Source organism: Lycorma delicatula, chromosome 3 (assembly GCF_047948215.1).
Source record: "Lycorma delicatula isolate Av1 chromosome 3, ASM4794821v1, whole genome shotgun sequence".
In the NCBI taxonomy this organism is placed as follows: domain Eukaryota; kingdom Metazoa; phylum Arthropoda; class Insecta; order Hemiptera; family Fulgoridae; genus Lycorma; species Lycorma delicatula.
In genome coordinates, this window is record NC_134457.1 from 88,034,389 (window position 1) to 88,061,614 (window position 27,226).

Below are 27,226 nucleotides of genomic sequence, written 5' to 3' on the forward strand. Positions count from 1 at the left end.
GCTTCCATATTAGGAAGATTTCTACTTTATAAAGGATCTTGCTAACTGAAATTGGGATTTAAAATTTATTTCTATTTACTCAATTACGATAAAAAAATGTTATGAAATAACAATAATTAATTTTATTTAAATAAAAGTTTACATAATATTTTTATAATAATAATAATTAAAATATGCTAAAAAAATGATCGCCTAAAAAATTTGTTATATATAAAAGTCAAAAAATTATTACATAACATTGTAATTAGTATTCGTGCATAATTTTTTTAAAATCATCAGCATGAATATATTAATTAGTAAACGTAATTGCAAAGATTGCCAAGAAAATCAGAATCTTTAATACCAAATGTATGTGCTGGTGGTAAGCCAAGCTGCACCTAAAACAAATAAATAATAAAATTAAAAAAAAAAAATGGTATTTCAATTTTCTGAGCACTGACAAATAAATATTTTGAAAATGTGATACTAAGTTTAATTACAATAACAGAATTAATCATTAAAAGTTTTTAAACAAATAATGAACACATTTCATAAAAGGCCGAACATTAGATGAAAAAAGGATAGGATTAAATAAAAACTAAATACATAAGCCAGAAAGAACCAAATATCAATTGTTTCATTCACACATACAACTGTTTTAATTCTTTCTAGATCTTATTCCATGGAAAATATGAGGGTCATTCCATAATTAAAGATACAAATAGCTATAGAGGCAAAAGAGTTGATAAGAGGGTTATGATAACTCTTATAACCGTTGTCAGTTGATAAATCTGTGATGTCTTTGATCACCTATTTGAATAAAACTGTTTTGTTTATAACTTCAAAATTTCAGTGACTGATGAGCACCGTTCTGGACATCCAATTGAAGGATCAAGCCCAGCACTTGAAACTTACACGGACTTTCTCAATCAAGAAGACCAAACAATTACAGTTGAAATTATAGCTGAAAAATTACAAGTGTCAATAGTTTATAACATTATCACCAAAAAGCTCAAGTACTATATAAAAAGCACAAGATGGGTTCCAACAGAGTCTACAGATCATCATAAGGAGATGAGAAGACTTTACATGTTCACAGAGCCAAAACAACAGTATTAGCAAGAAAGTTTTTTGCACAGTATTCTTTTCTGTGATGAGAAATGGATTCACAGTTTTGAACCAGAATCTAAAAGATTCAAAAATTCCGAACCCAACATCAACAGGATAAATCATGATGATAATCTTTTGGGATGGAAAAGATAAGTTTCTGTAAACTTTCTGGATCAGAAAACAATAAACAAGACATGCTACTGCAATATACTTTTCAACAAAGTAAAGCCAGTAGTGGTGAAAAAACACCCTGGATCTTTCTGCTTCACAATAACATCAATAGAAAAATGGAAAATAAAAAAAACTGATGAAAATTTAATAGAAATCGTTCTATGAAAATAAAAAAAAATTCATAGAAAAATGGTAACTTCAGAAACCATCAACAAATTGCAACAGAAAAATACTAATTTACTCCCATACAGTCCTAACTTTGTCACATCAGATTTCCACTTGTTTGGTCCATTCAAGAAGATGCTACATGATAAGAAATTTAATGGCAATGACAATGTCAAAGAAAAATGTGCTAAACTGGTTCCAGCATCAAAACAAAGATTTCTTTGCGGCAGGTATAAATAAGCTGATTCAGAGATGGGAAGTGAGTGTTCCATCTTGTTGGAAATTATATTGAAAAGTGAAAAAAAGTAACATTGATTAAATAAACTGTTTCAGCTACAGAGTAATTTTAATATTTAATTACTGAATGACCCTCGTAATTAAATATATGAGAAAATAATAAATAAATAAATTCATATAATGAGATTCTCAAAAGTTTCTTTGAATATATTTATTTTAGAAAAAACCATTAGCATTAGAAAATTTTTACATTATATTTCCTTCGAAGTAGTTTCCTTAAATAATTAAAAACTTTTTCCAAGTTCATAAGCTTTGAAAACACTCCTGGAAGCTATTTGTAGAAACCTTCTTAAATCACATTCTTGTATCATTTTCCTTTCAGAATTGATCCCGTTCTCTTGTCCAAACAAAATTTTTGACTATGAGATGATATTAATTTCTTATACAAATAATTACTTGAACTATGAATCATACAAAAAGAAATTTTTTCTTGATCAGCTAGTGATAAAATTCTCTGCTGATATGTTTTCTGTTTCTATTTGATCTGGGGACAACATTTTCAGAACGTGTGTATTAAAACAAGATGCATTTTCAGTTTGTATTAAAGAATTATGTATTTGTCTTTGATATTCCAACTTTTGATGATATTCCTTTGAAAATTACATCATAAATGTTACATTTTGAATGTTACATCATAAATGCTATCAACTTATAAAACACAATATCCTGTCATAATTATTATTTCAATTAGAATAACGGAAATTTGGAAGCTTTCTGAAGCCACTGTATATTTATAAAGCAAAAAAAATTCTTACCATGTAGCTAAACAGAATAAATAAAAAAGTAACATAACATACCTTCATCATATAATTACATTTTAATACATTACATTACATTTTAAGATGTAAAAATTTAAAACAAATAATCTAAAAAGTATTTTAAGTCCTAAATTTAAATGTGAATGTAATAAAAATGGGCAGCAAATTACACAATCTGAAAGCCTGGATAAGAGACGAAACTTTTAAGAAAGTGCATTCTGAAAATTCTGATCTCAAAATTATACGTTGAGAATGAGCATTAGAAAAAAATAAAAATAAATTTATTCAAAAGATAATCACACACCATTATAATACAATTAAATTATAAATTCATTTAAAAATAAAATCTACAGTTCAATAAAGGAAGTAGAAGGTAGGTCTGAACTGAAAAGAAAATTTTGAAGTAAAAATACATAATGAGCAGAAAGCTTAACATGTAATACGTATTGTTAGTTCTTTCATCATAAATAATATTATTTCATACACAAATCTGTGGATATAAGGCAAGTTGATTTTTAAAACAAACAGGATTGATAAAATTCAACATGAGTTAGAGTTCTATGATGCTTCTTGATTCAATCGAAGTTAAAATGCTGATATCTTCTAATATCCAGCAAGCAGGGCAGCCTCTTTTTTAATAGCATTCAATACGGCACTCTCTGTGCCATTTGTGGAACTATCCAAAAACTACATGTTCTACCTTAGAGATGGAGGATTGCAAAGAACTAACTAGTGACTGAGGTGACCGTTGGTTAAAAGCCAGGCTTCCTATTCGTCATAAAAAGAATCTACCTAAATTCAAGTCAGCTTGAGCTAGATTGTTATTTTGAATATTTTTTAAAATAAAATAACTCCTACTGATGCTACTAAACTTTTCACCCAACTGCACTAAGAAATGGTTAAGTGGCATATATAACCATCTTCCTGGTACGTAGTACCAATTAACTCCAAAGTAGCTGCACTAATTTTTATGAAATATGAATCAAACGATTTGCTGTAACTGCATATGGGAGCATAAATTAAAATTTCAAAATTAGCTATACAGAAAATATAGAGCTATTACAATCATATGCTTCGTTTGATTTCATCATCTCACTTTAGACTATTTGCTTTAAATAGACTATTTGGATGTAAAATAGTAACAAATAAAATTAAAACAACAGAAATATTGTAATTAAAAACACAACAAAACTACAAATTTATTACAATTAAATTAAAAATGCTATGAAAATGAATAAACATTAAAGGATTAATTATTATAAATAAAAAGTGCAAGCAGTGATTAAAATTTTTCATGCAAAGCTGATTTAATAAAAACTACCTAAGTAAAAAAATAGAAAAAACATCCACATTTAAATCGTGTTTGCTTATAAATAATAAATGAAAGAAAGAAAAATTAGATAAATATAATTAGATAAATTATAGTTTATCTTTTTCTATATATCTCCTAAAGTTCCTTTTACGTTACGTTCTGTTACCAGTACTGTAAAGGAACATAATAACATTTCTGTACACATAATTAAATAATTATCACTATGGCATGACTAAAAGAAATAAACTGTATTTAGTTCATCCCTCTTCAACAAATATAATTGTATAAAGACAATAATCAAATTATTATGTTTTAGTAAAAAAAATAAAAAAAACTACATTTATATATATATATATATATATATGTAATATTATTGATATTAAAATTTAACCATTCAAATCCTTTTATTTTCCAAAAACCTATCGTACACGGTATTCTAATGGTTGTGGATATGGGTGCATGTTTTACTCCTGCTTCCACATTTCAAATAATTCTTTGACAAGTGTTTTGCCTGTTTATTCAGGGATTTTATTATCCAAATAAATTTTATAGGCCAGTTGAAACCTTTGTTTCCTCCGTATGTGATGAGGAGACCTGCTGATGGAATAACTCAGAAACTTTTTTTATCTTTTTTCTTTTATATGGTGGCTGCACAATAAACCTAATGGTTGAAATATCTATAAGATAAACCCAAATGACCCCTATAGAAAAAAAAAAAAACAAAAAATGGATCCTGAAAAAATTAAGTTGCCTAATCTGACGACTCTTTTAACCAATTTCCCGATGAATTATTTTAGAAACAATGGACTTAGTTATAGTGAACACATGACTATGAATAATTCCCACAAATTAAAAACGGTATGGCATACTGTTTTCTTATTTTAAAGTATGCTTAATCTATATACACAAGTAAAACAAACCTGAAAAAACTTATTCAGTTTCAATAAATGTTTTTACTCTTATTATCAATAAAGAAAAAAAATTTGATTACTGCTATATAAATAGATCTACAACATTACTGCAAAAACAGTATGGCAAAGAGAAAGTAAAAAATTTACAAAATTGGAACGAATCTCAATAGTGGGATAAAATATCATAGAGTATGATATATTTAATTTCCTAATATCAGGAGCAAAATGTTTAAGGGTGTAATTTTTTGTTTTTTCTTAAAAATTTTTTATGAATTCACACTTCAAAATTACCATATAGAATTACCAAATTAAGCTCTACCACAAATAATTACCATACTTGGGTCTGGATTACCTTCTAACAGAAGTATAATTCTCTAAACCTTTTAAGTATAATTAATTCTCTTTATACAACATTTCAATGATGAGACAATTAAATCTACATACAGCGTATTTCTTTCACCAATTCTTTAAAATTTTCACACAGGGTTAATAGGTTAACATCTTAAAATAATAGTACCATAAAATAATATAACATTAAAAATAAGTTAATGCTTTATACATGGAGTAATTAATCATTATTCTTACTTATATACAATATTTATTATAAACATAAAAGCTTTGTGATAGTGATTAACAGCAGCATAAAATTTACATCTCACTTAATTTACTCTATAAAATAATATTTATTGAAAAGCAATTTTACAATTAGCATTTACATAAATCGGAATGAACTTAAAAACAGACAATGGTTATTTATATCATATAAAGAAAGAGTATTTATTTACGTGTCATTTTAATTCTTTTACTAAGATATCTTTGACAGGCTGTAAAACTGATTCAATTGTTCCATGATTTTACTTATTTTTTGCTAATAAAAGAGCAGAAGATATTTTTAGAATGATATCCAATAAAATGTTTTAAAAAACTTTATAAACATCGGCTGAAGTAAAGCTACCAAAGAAAACTTATATTTTTTTAAGAAAAACTTTTTAGTGTATATATAATTGTTGTGAAGTAAACATATTCTAGAAACTTTTTAAGTGCCCTCCTTAAAATGTACATGTAGTGCATTTAAATTCTTTTAAACCTGTCTTTTATTATTAACAGTTTAGTAGCTTTATAAACCAATATATTTAAATGGGCCTAAACGTCTTGTGTAACTGAATTTGAGTGGTTATTAAATTTCAATTAAATGGGTGATGACCTGCAAATGGACAAAACCACCTTTCAATCTATAACTGGTCTTACAACCTGTTGTCAGTTTTAAAAAATTGAAAAAACAAATAATTAATATAATTAAATAAACTAGTATAAAATAAAATAAAGTATACCTTTTCTGGAGAAAATGCACTGGGTTCAGGTTTGGTAGAATGATCAGACGGTACTGTATAACGGGAACTAACTGAATATGCAGGCGATTTAGTTTTAATATTATCAGCATTAATATTATTGTATGCACCAGGTCCAGGAGTATTTACTCTATCATCAATAAATTCCTTTTGTCTTCCAGAAATACTGAATGCTGGAGCTGCTCTTTTATTTCCTTCTCTAGTTGCTCCCAATGCAGTCGGAATGTTATAAACGTTAGGAGCTAAAAAAAAATAAAAAAATTTGAGACCAAAATGTAAAAAAAATTATTGTATTTAATTAAACCATTTCATAACATATCACATACACATTGGAATTTTTGAATTCAATTACATTGCCTCTAAAATGAGTAACATTATATACCCATTTTTTTTTTTTTGTAGTATGTGAATATGTCATGTCCTGACCGGGATTTGAACCTGGGACCTCCGGACGAAAGGCTGAGATGCTATTACTCGTAAAGAATGAACAATACAAATATTACCTATAAAGAATGAACAATACAAATCATCAAAAGAAAAAAGTTTCGAATCAGATATTAAAAAAAAAAATCTAAAATCAAATACAAAATACTATAATTAAATGAATTCTATAACAGATTTCCTACATAAAAGTGATTCTAAATCCAAATTTTACTAATTATTATATTTGGTATTTAAACGCATTTTTTTTTTTTTTAATTTATAGGTTCATTATTGTTCTCCAATAAACATCCTGAAAAATTTCTCCTTCCTGCATCTATTGAAAAAGCAAACAAGTTCTACCTCCTTGACTAATAAATAACTATTTTGGCTAAAAGTTTATTATTATATTGAAATTTAAATTAGTTTTTTATATAAAATTTATAGGTTGAATAAAATATTCCACTGTAGACAGGATTGTATTGAATTCAGGATTCTGTAACAAAAAAGCTTTTTCTAAATTTTTGAATTAAGTTAAATAGACAATCAAGATTTGGATCTTACACGGGGAAAGCACATCGGTTCGAATCAGATTTCATCTTAAATTCTTTTAATAGATGTACAAAGAAGTCATGTGGTGTCCACATTAATTTTTTCTGTTCAGCCTCCGGAACCACTGTAAGGTATTAATTCAGAGGATGATTTGTATGAACGTAAATGAAATGTAATCTTGTACGGTCTCATGTCGACCGTTTCTGAGGTGCGTGGTTAACTGAAACCCAACCACCAAAGAACACCGGTATCCACGATCTAGTATTCAAATCCGTTTAAAAGTAAATGCCTTGTAAAGCTCTGTTATGTTGTAACGTCACAGGTGAACGACAGAATTAAATAAACAAATAATATTTAAAGTGGCCGCTAGTACCGCCACACCCGCGCGAATAAAATATGCGCGCGCGCTTTTGTTAGAATCTACATTATTCACGTGTTGGCATGAACAAAAGAATATTGTATTTAAATGAAATTATAAATATTTTAAAATAAGTGTACAGTGAATGCGAGTGTAAGTCGTGAATCAGAAAAACGCTGCGTGACGGGAAGGAAAGTCTTACAACTGTGTTGTCAGCTTTTTTATGAAAGCGGTAAAGACTGATTTTGATGGAGTTAAAACTAATACATCAGTATCAAATAGGAAATGAAAATCCGCTCCATTTTTTTGTTGTTTTTTTTTTTTTTGGTTGTTTGATGGCATCACCTCAATAAGCTCGAAGCCTGTGCGTGGGATATGGAAATGTAGCGTATGAAAAAATGGCATGCCTGACCGGGGTTCGAACCCAGGACCTCCGGGTGAAAGGCCGAGACGCATTTTGTTTAAAAAGGTCCGTGCTAGCGCCGATATTCTTGTTTAGCTAACCGGCTGGGGGATGGCCCTAGCCGGAACATATAAAAATTAAAATTAACACGAAAATTTCATAAACATTATTTCAATATTAACTGACATTACACTAAATCAGATGAAAAATATTCTAGTCTGTCGTTAAAAATTTTTGTTTAATTATATTTTTCCACCGGACTGGTTTAGCAGTTAACTCGTCCTCGTAGATCGGTTGTTTAACAGCTGATTTTCAAAGTCGAAAGTTCTGAGGTTTAAATCCTAGTAAAAGTTAGCAACTTTTATACAGATCTGAATACTAGACAGTAAATTTCGGTGACCTGTGGTAGTTCATTTTCGTGTCATACATATCATCCTAATCTCATTGCACCTTGGAGTTGCTTACAATTCACTAGTTGTACGGATTGCAATGTACCCGTTAGGAAATAAAATATAAATTTTTCCTTTCAAAAAGGCAGCTAGTTTAGGAAGAATGCCTTGTGTTATCCCTCTTTGAGTCACTTAGCCTGGCGGCTGCTCTTTGTACATACTTGTAAAAAATGGATTTTTTTTGTTCGTCCTTACTACTAAGGATTACATTTACATAATATTATGGAACTTTTTTCTTCCCCCCCAATATTTTTTCATTTCTTCATTCTGTTGTTTTTTTCTTCCTGTACTCCTGTTACCCTAATTTTTCTTTGATTCATTTTCTCAACTTTGTCTCTATTAAACAGGTTTCTTTGGAGATTTTTACAATTTTAAGGTCGTTTTCTACTTCTTTAAACCGGCTAAGTTTTAATAGTTGTTCTGTTATAAAAGTTATATATTTGTTTCGTTAATCCGTTTTCGCTAATTCTGTATAAATAGCCGTAAAAAATTGTAATCGTCTTCTCCGGATGGTATCTTTATTTTTTCTGTATTTTTATAAATTTCTGTTTCACTTTTTAGTTTATAAATTCCTTCCTGGTAATCCGGTCTATATATATTTCTTAAAATTTTCTTTTCTATTAAGGTTTTTATCCGAAAAATTTTCGAAACGCTCAGCGGGATATAACGCCATTTTAGCACTTCCATTTCTAGACTTTTAGGCGTTATCACTGATTATTACTTATTACTTGGCATTTACTGCTTTGCAGTAACTTCCAAAAAAAAGTCATCGGATTTTTACTTCACCACATATGACGTCTTCGTGTTTGTGACTTTACCGAATTTAAATTTATCAGTTTTGTTTACTGAGTAGGGGAAAGTGGTACAGCTAACCCCCCCTCCACGTATAGTTACCGGTATAGGAAAAGAATGAAGTTTATCTTAGAGATTTAAAAATATTTCAGTCGATTTGTATCTTCTAGGCAATTGAATTAAAAATATATTAACAATTGAAATTAATAATGAAATATTAATAATATATAATGCTATTAATAATATATAATATATTATAATATTAATAATGAAATTAATAATTGAATTAAAAACATTTATTCGGTATTAAATAAAACTTAATGTATTTAATTTGCGATAATCTTTTAATAAAAGCACGGGCTAGTCGGATGATTTTTAATATTTAACTTTTTTACATGTTAACATTTTTTGTCGGTTAATATTGAAAATAAAAAAAGGCTGTTGCCGTAGTTATTGTATTGTGTAAATAATTAGTTGATTATATTTTATCCAAATGCGTACTTTTATTACTTAATTTTAAAACAAAAACTTTTAACGTTTTGGAATTAATAATATATAAGTTGGGTTTTATTTTAAACGGAGGAGGGGACACCTCTACCGGTCTCCGTACGCTCGTATATACGGTAATGTCGGCTTTCACCGACCCCCTCCTCCTCATCACATGATGCCGAAACCGCCGTTGAGACGGAACAGCATCACATGGCAAATAAATTTTGATCCCCAATTTTGACCCAAATTTTGCCCTACGTTTGACTTCCAATAGAACTTCATTAAACCTCTGGAGATTTAATGACGTTAGATTAGAAATCAAACCAAATTTTGCCCTACGTTTGACTTCCAATAGAACTTCATTAAACCTCTGGAGATTTAATGACGTTAGATTAGAAATCAAACCAAATTTTGCCCTATGTTTGACTTCCAATAGAACTTCATTAAACCTCTGGAGATTTAATGACGTTAGATTAGAAATCAAACCAAATTTTGCCCTATGTTGGACTTCTAATAGAACTTCATTAAACCTCTAGAGATTTAATGACGTTAGATTAGAAGCCAAATCATAATTTGCCCTACGTACAAACAAAAAGAAACGAATTGGTGACATTACAAATAATGGTAGCTTTCTAAGTGTAATTTTTCCAGTTACTAAAAAGCATTTGAAAAGAATTACAATCGGGTAGAACAATACGAACTTGTTAAAAAAATCTAAAAATTCAATAACCAAAATAAATAAAGTTTCAAACTTTATTAAACGGATTTTCATTCCTGTTAATAGGATAGAAAACACGTTTAATAAAGGTTTCAAAAGTTTTAGTAAAATTACGAGCACATAATAAGCAATATATTTATTTAATAAATATATTAAATGAAAGTAAAAAATAACCCAAGTTTCGATCATTTTTAAATATATTCTTAACCTTTATCGTTACCGGTAGAGGAAAAGAATGAAGTTTATCTTAGAGATTTATAAATATTTCAGTAGGTTTGTTTGTTGCTAGGCAATTGAATTAAAAGTATAATAGAAAACATTTATCCGGTATTAAATAAAACTTAATGTTTTTAATTTGCGATGATTAATTAATTTGAACAAAGCAAAAAAAAATCACATAACATGAAGTCACAGTATACCAAATCCTATGAAAAATTATTGAAATATTTAGAATGATTAATTAAAATAAGCTACCTCCTTTTTTTCTTTTTTATTAAAGAGGTGGGGAATCCAATTTACGGACGCCTAAGCAGTATCGGGCTCGCTAACAGGTGTCGCAACATGTTATTAATATGCGTATGTAAACCTGCGCACTACCGACTAAACACCCAAACCTGGCAACCACCCTTCCTGGAATCGCTAATCGCATCGTAATAGGAATATGAACAAAAACACATCAGTCACAGCAAATCAAAGCAAACATGATACATCTCCGTACATCAAGATACAGAAAACAGATTATGAAACCACGTACAAAGAAAAATGTCACACAACATATACAAACACAAGAGAAGAAAAACTCATCGAAACAAATACAGCAAGAACATAAAAATACGCCTGAAATGGAACATTCATTAATATTACACGATCAGTGCAACAACGCAATATACTATATACATCTGACAGCAGTAAAAATCTGCAGCCAAAGAGCTAATCTTCACGGAATGCAGTACATACAAAATACTACATACTACAATAAGGCCGCAAGAAACATGGAATTAGCCCAAGATCAGCAGTGACGCCATAAAGAGGTAAAGCATATCTCAATAACGCTATTTCTGTTATTGACTCATGTCATCTTCATCGGGATCCAAAGAGGATTTACGAAGGTAAGTCAACTATTATCCGCAATTTAGTTATATTTTTGTTTATGTTGATAGTACTTTCGTGTTGCGTAGATGACGCATGCGTAGTTTAATTGTTATGTATGTGCAGGTTTGATGCTGCTAGGTTAGTTCCATTATCGTTGCCCTGCCGTTAACCACTACTGCTCCGCTTTCTGTTTGCACCAAAGAAGAGCGACGTTCAGTGACCCGTTTTTTTGTGGTTGGAAATTCATCGAAGACTTTCACTACAGTACGGGAACAGTGTGTTGCCGCAACGTAGTGTCTACGAATGTTTTGAAAAATTCAAAAATTATCGCACAAGTGTTACGCACGACGAAGGAGCCGGACGACCGTTTACCGCCACAAGTGAGGAAAACATTGAGTGTGCACGTGATACGGTTTTCTTAGACAGACGAGTAACTATCGATGAAGCGGCACATCGTCTGCAAATTAGTCATGGTTCTGCCTACGAAATCATCCACAACAGACTTGGGTTTCATAAAGTCTGTGCAAGATGGTTCCCAAAACAACTCGCACAGTCGCGTAATCAAACGCGCTTGGACATCTGCCAAAAAAATTTGGATCGCTATGGTAACGAACGGGACATCTTCTTAGACAGAATCATCACCGGTGACGAAACGTGGATCATCATTACGAGCCGGAGAGTAAACGGCAGAGTATGGAATGGAAACATCCAAATTCTCCCTGGAAAAAATGTTCAAGACCCAACCGTCCGCAGGAAAACTGATTCTTACGGTTTTTTGGGACTCACAAGGCCGAGAACATTATGAGGAAAGGGGCACGACAATAAACAGTGCGCGTTACAGTGAGATACTTACTGCCAAGCTGAAGCCTGCAATTCGAAACGCTCCAGTATACGGCTCATCCTCCGTATAGTCCTGATCTTGCCCCTTCTGTCTAGCGCTTGTTTGGTCCGCTCAAAGAGGCATTAGGGGGTCGTCGATTTACCTAGGACAAAACAGTGAAAGAAGCGGTGCATTCCTAGCTCGCAGTTCAACCGAAAACCTTCTTTTATGAGGGCATCAGGAAGCTTGAGCAACGATAGACCAAGTGCGTTGAAGTGCAAGGGGAGTATGTTGAAAAATGATGTACCTGTAAGTTTCCTATTTGTATTGCAATAAAATTTGTAACTACATTGCGGGTAATAATTGACTTACCCTCATAGTTTTACTTTCTTTCTCTGAAAGCAGCAATATTAGTATGTCCTGAGATGAAAAGAGCAAAGTGTATTACTTGAAAAACTGAATATTATCTGCATTTTAGAGGCCTTGGGATACTGATATGCAGCAATATATTTGGCTCAGTGAAGGAGAGAATGGAAAATCATTTCGTTCCTTATCCTCAGTAAGCTTATTGTGGGATGATTCTTAAGAAGGTTATTCCATTTTTTGTAGAAAAACTTTTTAATTGTTTTAGATCATCTACAATCATTACGATTATAGAAACTAATGTACACGTAGATGATTATTGATGCGTAAATAAAAATACAATTCATCAAGTTTATTGTACTTACCTGGAGTATGGCTAGTTTTTTCAACAGCTGTCCAACCAAAAGTGTATTTTGGTGAATTGTCATGAACAATTTTTTCAGATTTTTCTGGATTGTAGTCTCCAGGAGCAGGAGTTGTTTCGTGTTTTGATTCCTTTGTTCTAGAATGAAGAGTAGCAGCCGGAGGAGTATCTTTACCTACAATAATAAAAAAAAGACATACAATTTTTAACAGATATAACAAATGATTTATGAATTTTACTGTATACATGTGGTAGATATAATGACAAAGTTACAATAATGCAGAATTCCTGAAAAAAAAACACACAGGATTCAACATAATCTATTAACTTTTCACCTAATGTACCTTTGAAGCTAATTTTTTTATTACAGAGAAAAGAAATTAAGTTTTTATTTGAAATAATTGAATATTACTTATATAACATTTCAACTTGTATTTTTCCAGCTTTTTATAAAATAAAATGGCATCCTGCAAATAAAAGCACATGCTCATGATAATGCGTCAATGAGATTTAAGTCTGTTGTTACAGTTCATCATAAGTGTGGGCAGACATTCTAGTGCAGCTCCAACATACCAATTAATAAATGTACGGTTTATCAAAAGGTCATTGAAATAGGTAGGACAGAAAATGGAGATGTTTTGAATTTATCTTAGCATTACTACTAATATGCCACAACATTTGAGAAGTGGCATAGATTGTTGTAGAAAGGGTGAAGGTGGTATTTTTTTAACATTATTATGTACTTATCTTAGCATATTTAATGCTGCAGAGATATAGTCATGAGAAACAAACAAGAACTGAGTCCAGGCAGTGCAGATTTAAAAATGGTATAAGAAAGATCAAGAAGGCTATGATGAGTGGAAGGGGAAGTCTGACAAAGCATACGTAAGATGACTTACTCATCATTTACTCTTTGAGTAAATGATGAGAAATTTTGCTAAAAATGTGTGAAATTAAAAGGAAGGTTAGAATCTAAAAGGGACAGAATAGAAGATGATACTAAGGGGAGAGCTGGGAAGAAAATATGGCACAGGGAAAATAGTAATAAAAACTGGTATGTATTTTAAGAGATGTGAAGGATATATTTTTTAACATAGTGAATGGCCTATTGCAAGGAAACCTGGAAACAGAAATATGCAATGAATCAGAAAAATTCTACAAATTTTTGGCCACTGGAAGTTTGTTTTCTACAGGCTTTTTTTAAGAGGTAAGGGAACCTGGCTCTACTCAACAGGCAGTTTAATCATTAAGATTATTATTCCTTAATCAGAAAAAGAGTTCTTGATCAGACATCCATACGCAGCTGTGCCAACCAGGTATCAAGAATACACTGGTTTTCCAGGTCTCAGCATCCTTAGCATGAATAACGTAGTAGAATCATCCACAGAATCAATAAGGAAAAAAATGAGCTCAAAAAATAAGGAAAAGGGATAACTGATAAGAGAGTAAATTCCAGGTAAGTACCAGAGTAGTATTTTAGAATTACATTAGTAGATTCGTGGAATTCTAAGAGTAAATAATCCACTGTAAAGTATAAAATTATATGGATGACGTGTGCAACTGCACTTTTCCATATCAGTCTTAAGGCTGGGAAATTCTTGAACTATACACTTAGAAAGAGCTTAATCAAATAGAAACAGGAAATCCAAAGTTTGTATAGTTGTATAATGTATATTATGTATTTTAATTAAATATCGAGGAAGAAGAAAATAAATAAATACAAAAAAATAAAAACAGTACCTGACAGACCAGTTCACTGCTTAATACTATAAATATCAATATTATGTTTAGTATAAACAAGTTAATGAGCTAAACTATAATGATTATAACTATAAATTATGATCTAATCTAGTTTATATTTCATAAAAACTATAATGACAATGTTGATGCTTTAATTAGATTTCATTTTATAGACATTTATCTTTCTTTTCTTAATGAAATTCAAAACTAAAAGTAACTATATGTAAAAAGATCTTTATAAAACAACGTAATTATTTCACAGTTTTCTTTAGTTACTTTTACTTATTTGTAGACAAAAAAATAAATTTATTAATAAAATATACGATTTAAAAATTCTAATTTCTTAACCAACATTTCATCATTTTAATCTGAATTTATTATATAATTTACACATTTGGAAGTTTGCATTCAAGTTCTCACAAAAGATTGAATCTTCCAAAGTAATTTCTTGTTTTAATAATTAATATGATCGACAACAAGATGTTAAAGATTTTACTTGTATAAATTATGTGGAAAAAATTTCAGCAAATAAATAGAGACAGATTTATCTGTACATAGAATACTTTTATTTGTCTGTTGCATAGTAAGATTACATATAAAAAAAAAAATTCCATTTCATTCTGAATTTTTTTTGTCTTCAGTCATTAGACTGGTTTGATGGAGCTTTCCAAGATTTCCTATCTAGTGCTAATCGTTTCATTTCGGTATACCCCCTACATCATACATTCCTAACAATCTGTTTTACATATTCCAAACATGGCCTGCCTACACAATTTTTTCCTTCTACCTGTCCCTCCAATATTAAAGTGACTATTCCAGGATGCCTTAATATGTGGCCTATAAGTCTGTCTCTTCTTTTAACTATATTTTTCCAAATCTTCTTTCTTTATTGATTTGTCACAACACCTCTTCATTTCTCACTTTATCCACCCATCTAGTTTTTAACACACTCCTATAGCACCACATTTCAAAAGTTTCTAATGTTTTCTTCTCAGGGACACCGATCGTCCAAGTTTCACTTCCATATAAAGCGATGCTCCAAACATATACTTTCAAAAATCTTTTCCTGACACTTAAATTAATTTTTGATGTAAACAAATTATATTTCTGACTGAAGGCTTGTTTCACCTGTGCTATTTGGTATTTTATATCGTTCCTGCTTCGTCCATAGTAATTCTACTTCCCAAATAACAAAATTCTTTAACCTCCATAATCTTTTCTCTTCCTATTTTCACATTCAGTGGTCCATCTTCGTTATTTCTACTACAATTCATTACTTTCATTTTGTTCTTGTTTATTTTCATGCGGTAGTTCTTGCGTAGGACTTTATCCATGCCGTTCATTGTTCTTTCTAAATCTTTTTTACTCTGGGTTAGAATTACTCATCAGAGTAGCATCAGAGTCTCGGTTAGATCATCAGCAAATCGTAGCATCTTTATCTTTTCAACTTGTACTGTTACTCTGGATCTAAATTGTTCTTTAACATCATTAACTGCAAGTCCTATGTAAAGATAAAAAGTAATGGGGATTGGGAACATCCTTGTCAGACTCCCTTTCTTATTACGGCTTCTTTTGTGTGTTCTTCAATTATCATAGTTGCAGTTTGGATCCTGCAAATGTCACCAATCGTTCTCTCTCTGTATTTGAACCCTAACTTTTTTAAAATGCTGAACATTTTATTTCAGTCTACGTTATTGTCATTATGAATATAAAATGCTTTCAAGAAGATGTAATTTAACGCTACTATCAATGTGATAATATAACTTTCAATACTATTAACTTGTTGAACTATGCCACATTGGACCATTTCATATATTTTTTTGGAATATCCATTTGCTACAAAATAAATTAATGAAGGAGTCAGATCTAAGTCTGAGATCAGAACTTTTGCTGTTTGGCTGAGATGAGTACTATGACGAAGATATCAGTACGCAAAAGTAATGAATGAAAATTCCATTTTGATAGGTATAACTACTATCTGATTGCATACTATTGTAATTTTTTTGGTAAATCAAGATATGTGTACATGCCATTTAATAACAGAACAAAATTTAATTATTGGTTAGCTTACTTACCTTTAGCACTAAGACCACTTACATTGTATTGTCCAGGACCTGGTCCAACACTATCCATTTTTCCTCCATGTCTTAATAACAAAATTATAAATAAAAATATATTAAAAAAAGTTTAATAAAGGTAATATATTTATTTGAACATCAAAAAATCAAAACAAAACTGTTCAGTCAGAAATATATATACATATATATCTTATTAATTTTTGGAGATGATATAGATAGTATGATATGATATACTGTCTGATATGATATCAGACAGTATTTGGAAATGGGTTTATAAATAGTGCAGTAGATAGCAGCACTTGTCTCATGTAAATTACAGGTAATATCCAATTTTTATTATTTTATTTTTAAATTTTTATAATGCAATAACAGAATTATTTCAATCATGACTGAGGATGCGGGATCCTGCGAAACTTATTTCATGAAAGATTAAGGCAAAATATGTCTTATCTTAATATTCTGTATAAAGTGGTTTATTAATAGAATTTAAGTATGATTTAATATACAGAGGAATAATATCAATCTTAAAACAATTAATTTCATACAAATATTAAAAATGCCATTTCATTTATATGGCATATAAGGCTATCACAGCCAAATATAAGACCAGATTTTTTTTTAATATAAAAAAAGATTGAAAATTCACATCGTCTATTTCCTTCTATTGAAAACAGCTTAATTATTTATTATAAAAGGTAAATAGTAAACATTTTTATTAATGTAAACATTAATTATACACAGAAGAAACAGAATTAGAAAAAAAAAATTACAGCAGACCAAATTGAATTTAGATGATACATTATTAAAAACTTCAATAACTCCATTTGAAAATAAAGAAGCATTATAAACCTAAATTTATATTACTACATAATCAATAAATAAATTAACAAAATAATTTAAAATTATTTATTTATTTACTTTTACAACAGCAGCAGGTTGAAGCCCTATAACAGCTGCTGACTGATAATTAATTTTTGTAGCATGGGAAACATGCCTTGCCTGACTGAGATTCAAACCTGAAAACTCCCAATTGAAAGGCAGAAACACTACCAAGATTGGCAAAGTAGTAGGTATAGTAATAATAATAAAAAACATAACTATATTGCTGTAATGCATTATTACTATTTTAATAATAAATAATTATTGTAATCAAATATATATTTGTAAAAATAATACATTTCTTAAACAAGATTTTTAGAACATTTAGAAGGAAACAAAAATAAAAAGAATGAATTTTTCAAATTTTGTTGATCACTTCATCACACACGAACAGATAATAGATAAATAAAGAATAATTTACAAAAGTTAAATTATTTAATATTTAGAAAAATATTACATTTAAATTTAAACACACACTTTTACAGAATGAACAAGATGAATTAACACTGACAATTCTGTTTTCATGGTTAGTTATAGTATAACCAATACTTAATTCATTTTTATTCTATGAATAATAATTACCAGTTTTTACATGACAACGGTAATACAATACCTGCAATAGTATTTTATAAATGATGATGATGATGATGAATCTGTAAATACGAAAAGCTTATTATACTGAGTGGGCCAGAAATTACTACCATTATAAAATTAAGATAAATTTGTGTGATCTTTCCACTGATTTTAAATTACCACTTTTTGTTTTTATCAAATAGTTATTGATACAAACACCAGAGTGCACTGCTATTCAATCAAACATCTGTTGAATGCAGCTGGTATGACCAATGGACATTGTTGATTCTAACTTGCTGTGAAGATGTTTATTAATGAAGAAAGAGTTTTTGTTTTAAAAACCTAGTACAAAGGTGATTATAATTGATTATAATTCAATAATAAATGTGTGGAACACTGATTTTCAACACTGTTCCATCAACACAGAAGGCTGTCTACAATTTACGAAAACGTTTTTGAGAGAAATACATCGGCAGTGTACTGCCACAGATCAAGTAGGCCATTTAAGTAATCAAACAAAACTTGAAGTTTTAGGCGATTGTCCAGAGCCCTAAAAAGTCTACCTGTAGGCTATTTCTCGAATAGAATATTTCTAGAACTTCTGTTTGGAGAATTCACATACGGATCTTATCTCATACATGGAAAATAAAAAAGCAAAAGCAGATTGTTTTCCTATTGGAAAACAATCCTGATTGTAGGCTTCAATTTTGTGAGACAATGTTAAATGAAGTAAGAAAAGGTGACAATGAGTTGTTTTTTAGTGATGACTGTATCTATAGTGATAACACTGATAACAATTGTACCTATTTGTATTCAGAGAACCAGAGAATTGTTTTTGAGAGAGAGCTAAATCAACCTGGTGTTACTTTATTCGGTGGTATCTCATGTCATGGAGTAATTGGGTCTTGGTTTTTTTATAAAGTAACTGGAAATGTTGGCAACCATGCCATTCTGGGTCTACAAATGAACTACGACAACTTCAACTTACTGTACTTCGATATGATGGAGTCCCACCCCGTTACTCAACAGCTATGTGAAACTACGTTGATGAGTTATTTGGTGGAAAAGTTATTGGACGGTGAAGGGCAATAGAAATGCCATCCAGATCTCCAGACCTTACATCTCTGGATTTTTTTCTTTTGAGTAATTGTTAAAGAAAAAGTCTATGCTACAAAACCACAAACAATTACAGACTTTTTGAAAGACAATATTCAAAATGCTTTTGATGAAATAAATTCCAATACATGAATGTGCAAACAAATATCGTCTGCAGAAATGTATCAACAAAGATGGAAAACAATTAGAGAAACAATGTAATAATCATGTTGCTTCAACAAATTGTTAGCTATGAATTCAATCCGATTTTGTTTTGTATTCAAATAATGACCTTTATAAGGGGTAGTGGAATTAGTCCATCCATTATAAATTGGTAAATTGAAATCAAGTTCGCTACCTTGCAGTATTTATTAATTATTATATAATTATTAACATTACAGAGCAAATGATCTAAAACTAAAACTTTATTATTTAATTTAATAGCACTGTCTGCTATTGATTTTCAAGACAGTGGTATTAAGTACTAATTTTAAAATCTGTTGTGAGGTAATAATTTTGAAATAAAAGATAAAATAAAAATTATATAGGTATATGACAAAATTGAAGAAGTGTTATTTAGAATTTAGTCGGTTATTTAGAATTTAATAATGCATACCTGCTGCCGAAGCTGAAAGCAGGAGCCCGCCCTCTTTTAGAATCGTTCGTAATTGTACCTGCAAAAAAGTAATATTAATAATTACATTAAAATTTAAAATTTACAGAAAAAAGTAAATTACAATTCCATCTGGTTCAGAAAGTGGCTAATGCTTATTTAACAGGTTATAATTCAGATTAGTATACATTTTTATCTAAGAAATACATACATCATTAGTAAGAATTAATATTATTAAATATGTAGAAATTTTCAATTTACTTAAAAAAATTCCTGTCAAAGATACAGAGGTTGCCTAAAAAATAAACGGTGAAATAACAATGAAAAGAAAAAGTCACATTAGTGAGTGAACAAGTGTTTCTGTAAGGATCATGTTAGAATTGATGAAATAAGTTTCGACTACCTAACAAAAGGATTACAATTCGGGGTCATACGTCTAAATCGGTTCAGCCGCTGAACTGCTACGATGGAACAAACATACATTCACCCTAAATATATTACACTCCTTTTTGGGCAGTCGTATAATTAGTGATGAGTAACAAATAATATTTCTTTGATGTTTAAAAACAGTGAACTCACATGACTTTTGACATCACGTAGGTACAGTCAGGAGAAAAATGATTTTTTATTTTGTTAGTGAGCTTGATATACATTACCTTTCTTAAACTCAAAGAGAATTACCTATATAAATTAGTTTAAAAAATAAATAAAATAAAAATTACTTATACATACCAAGTAATGTAGGCAATGTTACACAAGCTGGGCCAGGGCTTGAGTATTCTGCAGCAATTGGTCCTCGTCGTTTCGTTGGAGTCCATGGTCTCTGCTGGAAACCACCCATCCTGCATAGTAAAAAGAAATTATTATTAGAACAATTTTTATTATAATGTTAATAGAACCTAATGATATTATCAAAATAATATAGCTCTAATCTACAATAATAGATGGAGTAATGTAAGTGAAGTTTATTTAATATTTAATAAACTGAACGCAGAAGATAAAAAGAGTGAGTGTATTAAATTATCATATTTTTACTTCAGATATTGTAAATGAATACAACAATAAAAACTGTTTAATTTGTCATCGTTTAATCCATCACATATCTAACTAAATGTGTGTATCTTTTTTAACCAAACTCATACAACAATGTAAAGAATCACAATTTTTATTCTTTATCTTTAATTTTTTTTTTTAATAACAAACATTGCAATATAATGTTAATTAATATTATTTGCAGTTTAATGCTGCATTTTTGAAATTAGTTTGGGCAAATCCTTTATTGAACATAGCATTTATTAAATTTATATTCTTTTTTAAAAGGGAGGGGAGGTATATTTATTAAAAATACTTCACCTTTTCATTTACATTGAAATAAAATATGTAAGAATAAACGTGCAACTAATAAAAAAAAAATCAGACGATAAATAAAATGCACGAGAGAAGATGCTGTATGCATGTTGGATGTAAAATTTTAAAAACTAAAATCATATTGCTTGTATTCTTTCTAAACTTTGAAATTCTTATGTATATTATGTATATTCTTATGTATATTCTTAAATGTATATTATGCATTTAACAAAGTCAGTATCTTTTGACCCTAATCTTTTGTCTTTTACCCCATATTTCTGAAAAATGAGAAAAATATAGTTCTGGGATGTTTTTTTTTCTTTCAACTTTTCAGATCAGATTTCATATAAAATCACTAAATTTGCCCTTTAATTTGAATCCCAAATGACTTAATTTTACTAAAGGTGCAGAAATCGGGTAAAGTTTTTCACCAGCCGACACTCATACTGAGTAATTTATTTAGTTAGTGTTCATGACCAGTTTTAGGGTTTTCTTTTGGGATATTTATGTGTTGTGTATTTGTTTAATTTATTATACTGCTTAATCGGGCTTTTAGCAGTTTCTAAATGATAATTTTTGATCTTCAGGGAACCTTTACTTTTTTACTGTTAAGTATTGAGTATTTAATTTTGTATTTACAAGAGAGAGAGTATTTTCTCTCTCTTCTCTTAAAGTTGTTGGGTTTGCCAACTTCTTGACTAAGACATTTTTTTTAGTGTTATTTAACAAAATATGCTTTTGATTTATTATCACTCACCCATTCCCCTACTGATTCTATTGAAACTTTACAGACCTTTTAACAAAGGTTCTAAAAAATGTTTTGTGAAAATTTCAACATTCTAGGATTTAAAGAAACAAAATGGTGGCTTTCAAATAAAAACATCAATTTAGATAAACCACATTTTTTATTCATTACAAAATGCTGATAAAAATCATTAAAACCAGATGATGTATTGTTAAACAGCTGATCATTTTGAAAAAAAAAAATAGTCATTACTTTGCTTCACTTTGTATACATTTAATTGTTAAAATGGGTTTTAAAAATGAACAAACAATTAAATGTTGTGCGTGGGCAATTGCGTTTGAGAATCTAATGGAGTCCGTACTACATATTTCAGAGCTGAATTTTCTGATGTTGATCCACCAATCAGAATTTCAATTCCTAAGTGGAAGTTTCTGTTGTTGGAAACTGGCTGTATAATTAAAAAATACAGCCGATCTACTGATGAAGTAAAAGTGGAAATTGTATGTGTTTCATTACTGCTATCGCCAGATAAACCTAATCCAGTGAGGAAAGTTTCTTTTGATACTGGTGGTCAAAATCGACTGTCCAAAGAATAGCAAGAAAGAACAAAATAAAATTTTTTAAAAGCCATCTGGTTCAAAATCTTTTGGAAGATGATACAGATAGGATTGTTTAGTTTTGTTCACGTATTACTGAGCATCATGAAGTTGATCCAGACTGAATCTACTTTCTACTTTAATGGTATATCTGTAATTACTATAACACCAAAAACCCTCATATTTTTGAGCAGAAGCAGCTTAAAAAGACATTACTGTCTGGGAGCTGTTAACTGTTGCTGGTTATTATTCTACAACATATCGGACAACACAATGCCTACAAATACCTAGAAGTGTTAAATCACAACATATAATGCCTCATTTTACTGATCCAGAAATGAGATAGGCTATTTTTCAGCAAAATGGAGCCACACCTCATGTTGCAAACTCGGTTAAACTGCTACTAAATACTCACCTTCAGGGTCTTTGGATTGATTGTGAAAGTGAATTTTTGGACTGGCCACTGAGGTTGCCCGACCATACTGTCTGTGACTTTTTTGTGTGGTGTTATTTAAAGGAATGTGAGTAGTCCCATAGCCTTAACACTAATGAAGATTTGAAGAGGGTCATGAAGAAGAAATTATATGAACAAGACGTTTCTGTACAACTGCAAACACAGGATTTATTAAATGATGTTACCAGTGTATTTCAGTTTGAGTAAAGTATTTATTCATATAAATATTTCTCAGAATTTTAGGAGTTTTCATTTTGTAATTCATCTGTTTTTAATCATTTTTACCAGCTGTTTTGTAATGAATAAAAAATGTGGTTTATTAATAATTTATTAAAATATTAATGTGTCGATAAACATCACTGTTTTCATTAATTTTGTGATGTAACAGTAAAACCAATTTATGGCAGTATAACACTATATGACAGATGTTATGTGTAAATAAATACAAAAGTAAGGGGAAATTAGAATTTATTTGTGTACATTATAAACATAGAGGTTTTGGGAAGAAAGAAGCTGTGTATAAAGGAGTGCAAACTGGAATAAACAACGTATTGTGTAGACAGAAATATAGTTTTTGCAAGGGAAAATTCAATACAGTAGTGGTCTTAAAAAGAAATGAATATCTTGTTTGCATAATAGGATGATTTGGGTTTAGTCACTTTTTTCAAGAAGCTGTTTCAAAAGAGAGAGTAGCCATTATGATTGTCAACGATTGCATATAAAGAATATGTCATATACAGTGATACATTGAATGATAAATTACTCAGAATAACAGAAATTTAATGGTTAGGTATGGTTGGGGCTTCAGGACTATTGAGGTTATTGGATGTATTGCGAGAAATTAAAAAATCATCATCTTTCTGGTAGTACAACTTTTATAAATGATAACTTTAAATGTGAAATTATTTTCAATTGTGTATACTTCTTTACTGGATGATCTTGTGATTGATTTTGAACTTTTAGTTATTCATTTGAGGATTTATCTCATTCTCCAGAATGTTGAAATCACTTTCAAACAGTTTATTGGCATGGTTGTATTAATTTATAAAAGGTAAGTTAGAAGGTAGATGTGAATGGATTTGGTATTTGACTACATTTTTTTCTTCAACGGTGGTAATGCACTTTCAGGCGCAGGAAACTGAGTATCCCTGGCTTCATTGCTTCTACGTGACCCCATACACTCGGGAGTTCCCCTAGTCACTTAACCAGAGGCCTGTCCAACCGCACACCCTCCTACACTTTGTGAGAATACGTGACTCCTCCTACAATTTGAGATCATCCATGATCATCTTTGTATAGGCTGCAGGTGCCTTCCAATGTTCCTCATTTCCTAACATTATGCTCTGCAGATCTTCAGGTAGGAACATGTCTCTATCAAGTATATATCGTAGCTCTTCTCTTGCTGTTTCATATCTCTAGCAGAGGAAAAATATATGATAAGGAGTCTCCTCGTCATCTCGGACCAAACAAGTTATCTGTGCAGTACAGGTGACATCTGAAGAGGTAGGCTCTGAACCCCCATGGCTTGTCAGAAACTGCATGAGGCAGTAATCCAATGAGTCATGGGACCTCTCGTGCCAGCACCTGACTTCCTTTATCAACCTATGTTTACCTATATTTACTCTATCTTCCTTTTGTACTGTCGCCCCAGTGTTCCTGCCATTTGTTGAGTATTTCATCCATGAGTGTCTGAGACTGTTCTTTCTTTTCCATGGGGGACAGGAACCCTATCCCACATAGTCTCATCCTGTATCTGATGAGAAGATCTATAGGGAGGACACCCACAAGAACTTCAGCCGCGTCTTTGGATACAGTTCTCTATGCCATCATTACTCTGAGGCAGCACCTCATGTGAAGTGCCTCTAGCTTACCCCTGTACGTTTTGTGTCTCATGACTCTACCCCAGACCTCCATGCCATATCGCAGTGTGGAGTACACCACGTTGACCAAAAGTCTCCTTCTTTGTTGTTTGGAGCCCTTGTTATTGGGTAGGAGGCCAGCCACCAACTTTATTGTCCTACCAACTCTTTCACATGTCTCGTGAACATGAGCTACAAAGCGGAGCCGGGCATCTATCCAGATGCCCAGATATTTAACTGCCTACCTTTCACTATTCTCTGACCTTCAAGTATGATCGTCATGGTACTCCTCTTGATTCTGGTGATTGCCACACCTCGGTTTTTTCCAGTGGCATACATAGTCCGGCACAATTCATCCAGGTGCTGATAGTATAATAGGCACCAGAAATCCTTTCTGCAGCTTCTCTTTTATTAGCCGTTTTGACCACCAGGGCCAAGTCATCCTATCAGCTCGACTTTGGGGAGTACCGCAAGGTGAAATACCCTGTCTTACACAATATTCCATAGTCTCAAGGACAGAGGACCAACTCCTGTGGTACTCCTCATTCCATCACATGTTCTACCACCCTACCATCCAATCTGCAACTCAGCCTACACCCCTTCAAGTATATGGGAGTATTCTTCTGAGACACCCACGGACTCTGAAAAACATCTGTGCCTGGCGTATGGCGGTGTGCGAAATACTGTTAAAAGCATTCACATATCTGTGAATGTAAGGTAACATGCACACAGAGATTGCCACTGGGTCGATTCCCTTTAACTACGAAAATTCTCCCCACCGATTGACAGACAGCAGTCAGTGCATCTAGAGTGAACCTCCGCTTGTGAAAGCCATACTGTTTTTCGAAGAGACCGTCCGCCTCCTGTATTGCCTTTGCGAGCCTCTGTTGCGACATGCATTCAAGAATCTTAGCCAGTGTATTTATCATGGCCAATGGCCTGTAAGATGATTGTATTTTGGGATCTTTCCCTGGCTTAAGGGCCAAGACTAATCTCTTCGTCTTCCATATATCAGGAAATACCTTCTCTTTGAGGCAGGCATTATATACCTGTAACATTGCCTTCGGCCTAGCCTGTGCCGCAACCTTAATCACCAGGTCTGGGAGAAGGTCCGGCCTGGGGGATTGTCGCAGGCATACTTGACGCTGCAGCAGCGAGTTCATTGCCAGAGAAGTTTATTGCCACCCTCTTCATCTTCCAGTAACGCATTCCCATACGGGAAAAGACACTCGTTGATGTTCTCAAGTTTCCTTTCACTCCGCTGTACAAGTGCTGGTAAGGTCTCCCCCATGGGTCTGCTTCTACTTCAGCTTTCAGCCACCGCCAGGAAGCTTTTTTGGCATCCTGTATGAGGAAATTCAGTGCTCTCCTGCTTACCTTGTAGTGTTGTACTGCACTCTGTAAAGATCTGTCAGAGAGAGTTAAGTTCTCGTCGTCAGTCCTTTTAATCTAAACTCTTCGTTTTATACTAATCTCCTTAGTCCACCAGTATGTGGGTGGGTGGTGTTTCCCGCAGTATCTTTTGGCTGTTGCAGCTTTGCTGATGCCCCACAATTCAATCGCTTCCGCAAAGGCTTTCTGGTCCGATGTCCTTACACTCCAGCCCTGCACAGTGACCCACCCGGTCGCTCCAGTCTCACCACCAGCCAATGTCTTGACGATGGACTGATCGCTAGCAGTGTAGCCCTCCCTGCATACTGTCAAACAGCTCTGGGATGGCGAAGGACACATCCAGCAGATTTATGCCTTTCCCCACCGCAGTTAAAGCAGGCGGTTGCCCTGTCCTTGCTCCTGCAACTCTTTGCCGTATGGCTCGTCTCCATGCAACAGTAGCACTACTGGGGAAGATCCACGGTATCCACCTTGCAGGAGACCAGTCCAATTTGGACCCTGCCCTTCTGCACAATTGAATTATAACATATGACGCCAGGAGCTGGCAGGTTGCAGCACTGGTCTCTCCATATCCTGGCCTTACACTGACCTTGAAGTAAGTCGTCTGGCAAGTACAGGACAGACGCCAGTCCAGTACAGACTGGCGTCTGTCCTGTACTTGCCAGACGATTTGGTGGATCTCGGCAAATTGTATGTCTTTCTCCAGATCTCTTATCTGGAGAACGACAGTTTTTGTGAGAACATTCCATCTTTTAATATCCAAGGAAATAGCTTGTTTGAAGGCTCCTGTGGACTTTTTTCTCCTTCACTTTAATTTCCATTCTGTCTCCATTTTTTCAAGTGGACAATACAACCTCAGACCTAAATGTTTTCAGCAAGTCTGCAAATGTTGATTACTTTTTATGCCAGATCTATTTAAAAACCAGGCCACCTGTGGGTGCCTAGCACCGAGGGTTTGCAGGAGCTTGCCTTCCTTCATCTTG

General features: G+C 31.9%; 1 protein-coding gene across 1 annotated transcript; it reads right to left on the reverse strand.

Moving 5' to 3' along the window:
• Nucleotides 1-278: 278 nt before the first annotated feature.
• LOC142320927 (ciliary microtubule associated protein 1A-like) lies at nucleotides 279-20,704 on the reverse strand. The gene is made up of 6 exons (XM_075358912.1): nucleotides 20,583-20,704; nucleotides 19,854-19,911; nucleotides 16,688-16,758; nucleotides 12,874-13,047; nucleotides 6,035-6,294; nucleotides 279-377 (listed from the first exon to the last, which is right to left on the reverse strand). The coding sequence occupies exons 1-6, from the start codon at nucleotides 20,689-20,691 to the stop codon at nucleotides 294-296; spliced, it is 756 nt and encodes a 251-aa protein (XP_075215027.1). The 5' UTR covers nucleotides 20,692-20,704; the 3' UTR covers nucleotides 279-293.
• Nucleotides 20,705-27,226: the final 6,522 nt, after the last annotated feature.

Bases quoted from the DNA above. Each gene is read 5' to 3' on its own strand.
- LOC142320927 (XM_075358912.1), bottom strand. From the start codon at position 20,691: ATGGGTGGTTTCCAGCAGAGACCATGGACTCCAACGAAACGACGAGGA. The intron at 19,912-20,582 runs GTATGTATAAGT...ACTTTTTTGCAG, and splicing joins AACATTGCCTACATTACTTG to GTACAATTACGAACGATTCT. The intron at 378-6,034 runs GTATACTTTATT...TATTTGTTTTAG, and splicing joins GTGCATTTTCTCCAGAAAAG to GTGCAGCTTGGCTTACCACC.